This window comes from Musa acuminata, unplaced genomic scaffold (genome assembly GCF_036884655.1).
Source record: "Musa acuminata AAA Group cultivar baxijiao unplaced genomic scaffold, Cavendish_Baxijiao_AAA HiC_scaffold_117, whole genome shotgun sequence".
Taxonomy (NCBI): Eukaryota; Viridiplantae; Streptophyta; class Magnoliopsida; order Zingiberales; family Musaceae; genus Musa; species Musa acuminata.
The window spans coordinates 140,722-151,909 of record NW_027020396.1 but is presented as its reverse complement, the minus strand read 5'-3'; the positions used below and the strand labels follow the sequence as shown (position 1 = coordinate 151,909).

At 36.5% G+C, this 11,188-nt stretch overlaps 2 protein-coding genes across 2 annotated transcripts; both read right to left on the bottom strand.

Annotated features, from left to right (window-relative positions):
• Nucleotides 1-199: 199 nt before the first annotated feature.
• LOC135655605 (flowering time control protein FY-like) lies at nt 200-4,679 on the bottom strand. Its single transcript, XM_065175756.1, has 4 exons — nt 4,410-4,679; nt 1,712-1,803; nt 914-982; nt 200-385 (listed from the first exon to the last, which is right to left on the bottom strand). The coding sequence occupies exons 1-4, from the start codon at nt 4,534-4,536 to the stop codon at nt 215-217; spliced, it is 459 nt and encodes a 152-aa protein (XP_065031828.1). The 5' UTR covers nt 4,537-4,679; the 3' UTR covers nt 200-214.
• A 717-nt stretch (nt 4,680-5,396) lies between these two features.
• LOC135655594 (jacalin-related lectin 19-like) lies at nt 5,397-6,331 on the bottom strand. Its single transcript, XM_065175745.1, has 3 exons — nt 6,282-6,331; nt 6,020-6,217; nt 5,397-5,928 (listed from the first exon to the last, which is right to left on the bottom strand). The coding sequence occupies exons 1-3, from the start codon at nt 6,282-6,284 to the stop codon at nt 5,698-5,700; spliced, it is 432 nt and encodes a 143-aa protein (XP_065031817.1). The 5' UTR covers nt 6,285-6,331; the 3' UTR covers nt 5,397-5,697.
• Between the last annotated feature and the right edge of the window lie 4,857 nt (nt 6,332-11,188).

Here is an 11,188-nt window from a genome sequence, read left to right as displayed (position 1 = left end):
TCTAAAAGATAAGAACTAAAGACATACATCGAGAACTCAACACAAATAATCAGCATCAAAGTAGACGGTGAAACAACAAAAAAAGCTGCATTAACCACGTAAAACACATAATCAGCATAAAAGTAGAAGATGATACAGAAGAAAAGATACATTGGCAACTAAACACAAATAATCAGCATATAGGTTGAAGGTGAGACAACAAAACTGCAAAAGACTAACCAAAACTTATTTTAATTGCTAGCCAAAAAGGATAAAATGACTTGAAATTCTTGCAACTTACCAAGACCCTATTAATGGAACACCTATTTTTGTTTGTTGAAGCATGAACAAATTTGGCAGCAAAACTTATGGATGGGTTATCTGCATATGCAGCTGTTGGTAAGATCTGCACAAATAAACAACATCAGCAACTCAACTATATGCAGGACTTTTCAGATAGACTAACATGACAATTCCATGTTGGATGAATATAGAATTCCTACAATTTTGTCTAATTTTTTTAGTGAACTACTGAATTGGTTCCGCCAACATTTGTATCATTCCACCTGTTTGTGTCCACACATCATGCGGCTCGAGGACTGATTCCACCCAATGACTTCTATTTTATTTCAAAGAAGCTTCTGGTTTCCCCTTTTTAAGGAACGAGTACTTTCCCACCAAGATTGGTCATACATTAAACCCAGACCATGAAGTTATTTGAAGATTGAATAAATCAAGCTCAAGCAGCATGCAGTTAAACAAGAGAAATGTATCATGTCCTATGAATAAAAAAGAAAAAGCATAATGAATAAGCAAAAAAAAAAAGATAAAATCACGAAGAAACTAACCAAATTAGTTCTACTACATACTCGATTGTAATTCAATTACCAATACAATTAAAGTTCCAAATTATTGGAAAAATCAAATTACTAACATCCAAGACTGCAGCTGGAGTAGGTTGCAGTGCAGTTCTGTCCCCAACATCTCGCTGCCACATACGAACCTGCAAATGATGATATATTAGCAAAAAAAGGCCTCTGACCACTAGAATTCCACAAGAAAAGATCACCCAGAAGATACACTCAATGCACAAGCCTGGCAACTTGCACCAGTACAGTTTGTTATTTCACAAACTGTGATACCATATCTGAGAATTGCAAAACCAGGTAGGAATCTAGACCTAGTGGTCAAATGACTACCTTTCAATTTTGATATTCTTTGAAGGTTCATTAATTTTAGTTCAAAGCATCTTACAATGTCTAGAAAAAAGGAAAGAAACAAATAACAAGTCTAGATACTTCAACAGTGAACAATCCTAGATTTGAAGGCTCTTTCATCTTTCTAAGCTGAAAATAATTTAACCACATGCTGTAATGTAAAAACAGTGAAGCACATGCATGAGAATGCTTAAACAACTCTCTCAACAAAACATTTCAATTTGCAGAATAAAATTAATTTGCAGTAAAATAAAAGCTAATTCCTACCAAGCATAACAATATAAACCATGACAAAAAAGGAGTCGACCTACCAAGAAATACCACCATCATGGAATAACAAAACATGAAAAAGATGCAATATCAACAAATTTTATATCTTTTCTGGTAATGTATTAGTTCCTTCAATGTGGTACAAGACCCATAAAAAATATGATATAATGAAAGCCAATAAACAGACAAATAATCAACAATGGAATTTGCAATTTATCACATTTCAGATATACAATGAAAGTAACCTGCATATATCGAACAACTGTGCTTGTATAATCCACAGCACGCCGTTGGACAACCTTTCGCATTCTTCTAGCAGCAAAACTATCTCCATATGCTGCAATTTTAGAATAAGCTCAGATCATATATGACATTGTGACTCGAATACTAAATCAACTAAGACCTAACTTCTAACTTAAAACTAACCCTGAACCTTCAAAAAATTTCATGAAGTAGATAGTAAACACCAAAAGATAGTAGAACTTCAGTAAAGATCCGTAAACACCACGGAGTTAAAGTGAACCAAGTGTGCCACTCAATAACTACCAGTGTAATGAGAATCCCTAAAATAGGTGATGTGATAATGTCTTGGTTGAAACAGATAGGACTGACAGGCAAAACTTAAAATTTTAGTCGGGGGCCAATTCTGGTAAACAGCAAGGTCGGGACAGTACCAATATGATCCAATGCACCAAGTGCAAGGTATGAATCAATGATGGTCAGAACTAGCGAGACCACTGCAAGCAGAAAGGAAAAAAGAGAGAGAAAAAAAAGAGAAAGGGGTAGAGGGAGAAAAAAAAGGTGGCGATGTGGATAAGCAGCAGCAGCGAGAACGGGGATGTGGCAGCAACATACAAAGAAAAGGGAAAGAAAGAAAGAGAAAGAAATAGATTGGGTTATCAAAGCACAATGGGTATTGAACCTGAGCAGTAAGCCAAGGAGGAATCGGATGAGGAGTAGAGGGGTGATGTGGTTGAGCGGCAAAGAAGAGGATGGTGTCAACCGAAAGGTGGCAGCAATGCAGGAGAAACACCAGCAACAGAAGAAAGAAGAGAAAGAAAAAACAAATGTTAAAAGGATGATGGGTACTGCTAGGCCTGGTGCCATAAGGTTATCAAGCAGTTTGCTCGGTTTTGAACCGAAATGGAAAAAATTGTCTGATTTACCTACCAGTCGACCATCAAACCTGTGAAAATTGATCCATGCCAACAGGTACGATTAAGACTTTACTACATGCTGACCAGCACAACATTGTCCCTGATGAAATCAATATGACACAACAAATGCTCAAAAAAGAAAGCCTTTCTCATCAATTTCACCCAAATTGCTCTAGTGACTCTGACAGGATATTCCCTTCTTGTCCTATGACCCAACACAACTCAAATCCAACCAACTACCACTAACTAGTTCTCAAGTCTCAACTCCCCCGTCATCGTCTGGAAGCAAAACACCTCTGATCGACAAAGGTACCAACTCTCTTCGAGCCAGCTTGACAAAGCATAGTTTGACATACCAGATCTACATTAGTATCACTTTTGGTAATTTCTCTGTCTTATTATCAAAAATCAGTAGAAATTGGCCGCCTTTCTCCAATTCTAGCACATACTCAAAAGAAAGAAGACGGGGAAGGGAAGAGTAGAAATAGAAGAAACCAGAGAAGAAAAGACAAAGGAAACACAAATTAGAGATGTTGTTACCATCATATTTACGAAACAGAGGACAGAGTATTCTCAAGAAAACAGTGGTATCATCACAAACAAGGAAGATGTCAAGGTTTTCAAGGCCAATCAAGAATCTCATGGATGTTATCTTCAAATAAATTTCTTCTTTATTTGTATTTGGATCAATGACACTTCACTTCCGAGGTGATTATAGAAGAAATAAGTTCACAATGGGATCCATCGTTATCTTCAAAGCTACAGCTGAATAAGCTTTGAATCTTTTCATTATATAATAGTAACTTACTAATAACATTTCTGTATAATGTAATAAAAAAATTTCTAATAGATTATACTTGTTAACCCCATTGATAGATGTAGAAAGATTGTTGCATCAGCACCCATACCAAAGTGTTGAACTCAAGAGGAAACATATATACCTTCAGGTGGACTTACATTGACAAGGCCACTCTGAACCTCATAGGAGAAGTAATCTTCAGGCATATTAATTGTGACACTAATTACCCGTCTTCTTAGCTCTCTTGGATTTCCTTATTGTTAACTTCTCATCGACCTAGACGAAGTGACAGGTTAATTGGCTTAGCCATTTAAGAGCATATTTTCCTGGGTGTTTCTGGTCCCAAGTTGTGTAATCATAGGTCAGAAGCTTATCCCAAGTTCTTGGATATGCTTAAGCACACAGCCCGTCTTTTCATTGTCATCATAATTTCGTTAAATTCCCAACCTGGGTATGATATGCCTGCATTTTTCCCATGATTCCATAAAAAAATGTTAAGGTTTCAAAAGCCAAGTAGAAAGAAGCATGACCTATCGTAGGGCAGTAACAAAACAGTCATTTCTACATGCATTTGGATCCTTCATCTATAACTCCCAAGCCCGATCGTCCGTCCAATAACTAGTATTACAATTTTCTCCACACACAAAATTCCATGGTTTGCTTTCAATGTGGGGTTCAATAAGTTCAGTGGTTGGTGGACACGATAGAGCGACACCAAATCTAGAAATAAAACAAACTAAAAGTCAAGAACATTCCGATATCTTGCTATCAAACCATCCTATACACCGAAATCATCAACGCCAAACCCAAAAGTCAATAAAAAATCGCATTCGGTAACTAAGGCTAGAAGAGAACTCGAGCGCATAGACTGGTAACCCAAGAAGAGATGACTTAGACAGCGAAAAAGAACAAAGAGCAAGAATTAGTGGTCACGATTTCCGGAAAGTGGAGAGAGGGGGCTCCTTTACTGCCCCGCTCGGGTCGTACCTTCGTAAGGGGCCGGCGGGCGAGGGAAATCCGGCGCTAGATTGGTGGACGACGCCGACGGCTGCCGTGAAGGAGGAGGCGGTGCGCGGGAAAACTCGGGGTTGTGCGGCTGCTCGCCATACATCATCTTCGTCCGGATTCCACACCCTAACCCTAATCCCGATCGAATCGAAGGTCCACCGGGTTTAGGGTTTGGAAAAAGGAAGCGACAATATAGCTGGGTGGCGCTCCTAATGGGAGCCAACGAGTCGGGCCTCGAGACTTTTGGGAACCCCTTGCTAATTGACTGAACGGAACCATTATATTTCGAGCGCGGCGTGTCCCACGCGTCAGATTAGAGAACGCCACGTCATCCGATAATATACACGGCGTTTAATTATGCCTCCTGATTGGGTCGGGCTGCAAAAAAAACTTATCAATACCTTTAAAAAAAAACTTGCAAACACCTAAAAATTCAAACTTAAAACCTCCCAACACGCGCGGGGAAAACTCGGGGTTGTTCTATTTTAGATACCTAAAAATTTAAGATCAAATATTTTAAAAAAAATCTTAAGTTTTGAAAAAATTTTATAAACCATCTTCATTTCCAAAAAAATTTCAGAGAGTACTCTTTTTTATATAAAAAAATTACTTTACATCTATTTTCATATTTCATTATCTTTTTTTTAATATATGTTTTAATTTGTAACTTAGTAAACAAATAACTATGTGTCATGGTCCGAGTATGATGAACTAACTGATCAATAACTCAATTTTAGTTCTTCAATCACGGACCAAAATACTTAAACGGAAGTCAACATAGTATACTCATCAGGTCCTTATAAGCTAATCATACATATTGTCCACTTTCAATACGGGACTAATGGGATGTTACATATTTTTTATCGAAAAATACTGTACTATCATTTTACGTCGAAGTTCGATGAACGTAACATACATTCCTGTTCCAGATGCGATGGTATTAAAAAAATAAATAAATCGAGTCAATTTGACTAAGACAATTTGATAATCAAATTTGATCATATCAAACATATGATAATACAATGTCACATGAAAATCGACCACAATAAGTCTCACAAAAATATTACGGTGAATCAAACAAAGAAACTGTATGTATGAAACCATATAGTTTCTTACTTAGAACAGACACACACACAGGCCATCGCTTTGTCTTCTTAGAACACCAACAACCATACTTTATTACTGACGACGATATGATATATAGCTTCTTGGTTCTTATTTTACGGACTTCATTAATGGCGATTGGATTCAGATTAACGGAGGGAGGCTAAGCCACGTAGATGCCGAGTGCATCGAGGTATAAGCCCGAGCGACCGGTGAAGCCAACGATCCTTCTGCCAGGTGCCTCCAAGGTGAACGCGACTCCCTCTTCGCGGCCGAACGGGCCGTACGTGCGCTTGTTGCTGACGAAGGTCAGCGACCTCAGGATGGAGACGCCATAGAACTCGCCGTAGTGACCTCTTATGGATCTCAAGGATTCATCATCATCCAGGTTGAACTACACAAGCCGGCCATATAATGATCAGATGAGTTAAGTAGAAGTAGAAGTAGCAGCAGTCTGCAACCATGGGTGGGTATCGTAGCTTTACCTCGGACAACTGCCCTCCTCCTCCGCCCCACTGGTCGGTCCACACGTCTCCGCCGTTGCGCCGGTACATGATTTTGATTGCATCAATTGCATGTCCATGACGAAGCTGCACCTTCAAGATGCGGTTGCCAGCGCTGATGTCCATGTCTCTCTGACCGCCTCCGCCGCCTCCACAGGGCCCCAAACGAGACGTCCCGGCCTACAAGAAACATGGATCTGATCATTAACCACACAACGCATGACTTAAGAGGAGTGTCTCTTACCATGTTTCAACAAGCTTGAAGGTGAATGGTTTTCCCTTGCGGAGTTGATGACAAAGGAATGAAGCTTACATGCATATATATATCTATATATAGGCATTGGAATTCCCAAGTCTTGCATCAGCAACACTTCATTCGCCGGAAGGTGGATGGTTGATGTGAATAATTAACTAAGACGCAGCCAAATTTTTTGGGCGTCTTTGGCTGTTGACTTGTGCATGATGTTCAATACAAAATGACTTGGATGCCCTGACTTGATCTAATACAACTTATAAAATGAAGCTCAAGAATTAGTCGTCGTTGACAGTCTCCTTCCAATCCAATCCATGGAGGATATATGTTGAGATCACGTCTTACTCGTATGCACATCGACAACATTGTGGCAGAAAGCAACTAAAAAACTATTATGTCATCTCGATCATTCCGTTTGCCATCATCAACGTTTATCCATGATGGTCGTCTAATAGTAACCTAACGGAGGAAGAATTCAAGATTCCCTTTGCCGGTCTCGTGGCCGACCTTTGAAACCACTCTCGTTATTTTCTTTTCTTATAGACATTTGAGATGTGGAAAGAGATGGATTCATTCAAGAGAAATTTTCAAACCCGCGTGTGCTCAACTTGGGAATATATATTTATATCGATATTTTATATTTCATTTTTCCTTTTCCTTGTGGATGGTTGGCAACTGTCGGCCTCGATTTTCACTGTGATTCTTTGTTCTATTTCGAAGACATGTTCTTAAAATTCTAAATAGAAAGAATTCTAAAAAAAAAATTATAACTTTAGGTTTCTCCCGCAAACCATCCCAAGTTTGAAAAAAAATTTCAGAATATTTTTTTAAAATAATTATTTTGCCCATGTTGATCATCGCCCTCCGCTTGGCCACACCTCTATTCTATACTTGACAGCCTCACTTGTTAGCATTCATCATCATCAATTGTGGCCCTAGTGCAAGGAAAGAGGGATTGATCATCGATCCTCGCGTGAGGAATGAGGGGTTGACTGTCGACCCTTGTGTGGCTCTTGCATCGACGATTATCGATGAGAGAGGAGGGAGAGGAGTTCGAATAGAGAGAAGGCAATGACGAATTCAATGGGTAGGGAGAAGGCAATGACATATCCGATCAGGAGAGGGAAGGCCAGCAAGGTCCATTGAGGCGACATGGTCCTCATGTCCCCTCCTACCTCGCGCAAGAACCACCATGGCGAGGGCCAATGGGTCGGGCAACTAAGCGTGAGTGGAGGTGTGGTTAGGGCTAGAGCTACAGAGAAATTTTTTTCAATGTTATAAGGATAAAATAATCTTTTCATATAGCCATAGACGTTCTGTGAAATTTTTTTGAACATGATGTATTCTATAGGAGAAACCCAAAGTTAGGGATTTTTTTTTTAGAATTTACCCATAAAAATATTTAAATATAGACTATATTTAAATATTAAATTTAGAAATGACTAAATTATTAAATATTTTAAATTATTTTAAATTCTTATAATCATAATGAGTTTTAAAATATTTTTATGTTATTTATTGTTTTAACTAAGTAGTTTTTTTTAGAAAAAAAAAAGAAAAGTTATTACTTTAAAGATATAAAAAAATCCATCACCTACTCAAAGAGAGGTCAAGCACTTGGTTGATTTTGTATAAGTCGTATAATAGTTATGTATTTATTTACAAAGAGTTAGCCTCCCTGAAAGCTTCCGAGGTCTCTTAAGATTATGTAAAAGAAAAGACAAGTTAGTTGAAGTATTAAACTTGAAATTCTATAAGTAGATATTTTAACAAGCAATTGATAAGTAATGCAAAATTACTTTAAGAGCTTGCTTGATATGGTTGTATCGAAAATGACTTGTTGGTATTATTTTTGGATAATTTTGCTTGTACATAGTGATTACACATATATTATATTTACGAGTCTAAAATTATTACAAAACTCATTTAAAATAGGATTGTCAAATCTATTACAATCTCCTTATATGCTACATAAGTCATAAATAAAATTTAAAATCATAATATTAACAAACGTTACGTCAAACATCTTCCATACGATTATCCATGATCCTATGACCCATTGTTCTTTATGAGAAAAATCACATCTGCTATTTCTTATAGAACTACTCATTTAGTTTAGATGCTAGTTTCTCTCTTTGAATAAATACACTAAATTATATTTGGTGAATTTTTGCAACAGTGACATAGCTTCTCTAATGATATTAAGTCATTTTCAAGGCTGAAAGATCTCTTTTTGAAGATTTTCATAATCAATTGTGCATTTGTTTCGATGACCTTTTTTTCACAAATAGAAATAAAAATATATTACTTCATAAAAGATACAATATATGTCTCAGCATATGGCCAAGCCTCTCTACAAAAAGTAAAATTATGGTTTATGCTGCCTAATCGTAAGAAGCAAATAGATCCTTGATGCATGGCTCCAATCTAAGAAGGAAGAGAGGGGGAAATCGGAATGACAATATCATCTGATGAAGGTCCAACAATATGTGCCAAAGGTACCTCTTGTAATGACCCCTAATAGTGTCGGTTCCATGTAGCCTTCGGTTTGAACTAAGGTCCAACAAAAAAAATTGTCACTTTATCGTTTTAGCGAGACTTGGTCATGTGTTAGAGATAATTGTGTTTTAAGTAATAGAATTAGACTTTTTTTCTGAAGAAAAAAAAAGAAAAATTTTTGAAGAAAAAAAATTAGAATTTTTTTTAGAGCCCACGAACTTTAAAAAATTATTAGATATTTTTTTTTTCCTTTCAAAATGATCATTCGTGCATGGGCTAATCTCATTAGTCGTCCTTTTCTATGCACATGAGGACTAGTTTTATTGGCCTCCCCTCTTTCTTTCCTTAGTCGTCTATGTCTTTGTGCACGAGACTAAGCGAACCACCTCCCTCCTCTCCCTTGGCCTCTTGTGCATTCCATGCAAAGGGGTAACGACGAAGGCGGTGCAAGAAGGAGACAACAATGGTAGCGACTAAGGTAGTGGTAAAATAATCATTTTATGTAGTTATGAAAAAAATATATAATGACATACTTATCCAATCATAATAAATGCGTCTCTAGTAATTTCTAGATATAGAACGATAAAAATTAATTAGGATTTTTTTTTGTGTGCATGAAACTTATACATAATGAATATATCCTTGCATATTGTTCTAATACCTCATCTTTCATGAATATATCCTTGTCACTTGCATGAACTGTTTGAATTCGATTAGTGAATCTTTTAATGAGGTTTAGGATATGTTTAAATGGAAAATTAGATACTCAGGTCGAGTTTGGATCCCTTGGTAATAAGTTGGGCATTGACACTTCTATCTTAGGCCACCACGACAAAGAAGCTCGATCATAAGCATTATAATGCATGTGTTATTTTCTAGTTTTGAAACTAATTAAAATCTTAACGGTGTAATGGTGTGACCTAATGGTCATGGTGGATCCCTACAAAGAAGCTTGTGGGGTCGCACCCGATTTCAATACATGCAAAGAATAATTAATAGACGGATGCCACATCATACCACGTCGACTTGTGTCCCTCTCCACAAGAACCACCCCGGTTTGAACCGTTCTTCTGTGCTCGTCTCCCGAAGTACACTTAGGAGTCACTTCTAGTTAAGAATGAATGAATTCGGTTCTAATTCCTCAAACCTAAATTGAACCAAATCCAAATATTTTTTGATTTAGAATTGATAGCTTTTATTTTGATTTCGAGTTAATTAAGAATCCAAATATTCATAAGAAACTGTCTTGTTCATTAGATCTATTTAAGAATATGGGTGACTTCTATTCTAATATTAGGTATTTAGGATTAGAATCAAATAGGACCAAAAATATGGGTGACTTCAATTCTAATACCATTTCTAGATCCTAAGGTTCTAGTTCTATTTTTATACATACATATATATATATATATATATATATTAATAAAAAAAGTTTAAAGTAGTAATAAAATTCATAAATTTATTTTAAAATTTTGATCAAAGTTTTGCTTTTGAAAAGTGGATGCATTTTCATGCACATAATAACATTAAAATGAATAATAAAATCATCAATCATTGGTATTATGGATGTCCTTATCCTTCATTCGGTAAATAGATAAAATAAGTTTTTATTATCTTCATCCATTATCTTTCCATTTCGTTGCTCCGTTTTGATTTAGTTATCATGCTTGGGCCTCAAATGATTAAAGACTTGTTTTATTCAGAATGCATCACCCACGATGAAAGCTTGCTCAATGGCTACTATTAACATTCGAGTTGCCAATATTTATCTTGCACCGATGGTTAAAATTAGGAAAATTATTGAATGATACGTCCACACCTATAGTGATATCACTAAATTTAGAAAAATCATTAGATAAATAATAAATTTAGAGTTTTCACCTTAACAAGTCTTTTTGTTTCCTTTTATCGTTGCAATAATAATTTTTTTATTTACAATAATTATATTTCGATCACTAACTTGGTCCACTTTGAATATTATAATTTATTACCAATTATAACTTGTACTATATTGGTCATATAAATTAATAACTATTTTTCAAACTTTTCATATTCTTTTAACTAATATCAACATCTGAATATAAATAATCATAACAATAATAAAATAATTACATAAAACTATTTATTCTACAATGAGGATAAAAAATAAAAAATAATCAAATCGGACCGATTAGGTTCCGATTCGAATCCAAGCGTGATCCATGGGAGATCCTCCTGCCATCATAAAGATATGAAGTTGACCTCAAGTCAACCACAGACAGGTCCGGTCTTCGAAGAGCACCAACGGTGATGCTTTTCCTGTTCCGTACCGCAGCCGGCGAGACTAATCTGTCAGTGGAGATTGCACCGATAGATTCAGCTGTCATCCACGACAACGCTGTCTGATTGGGAGGAACGTC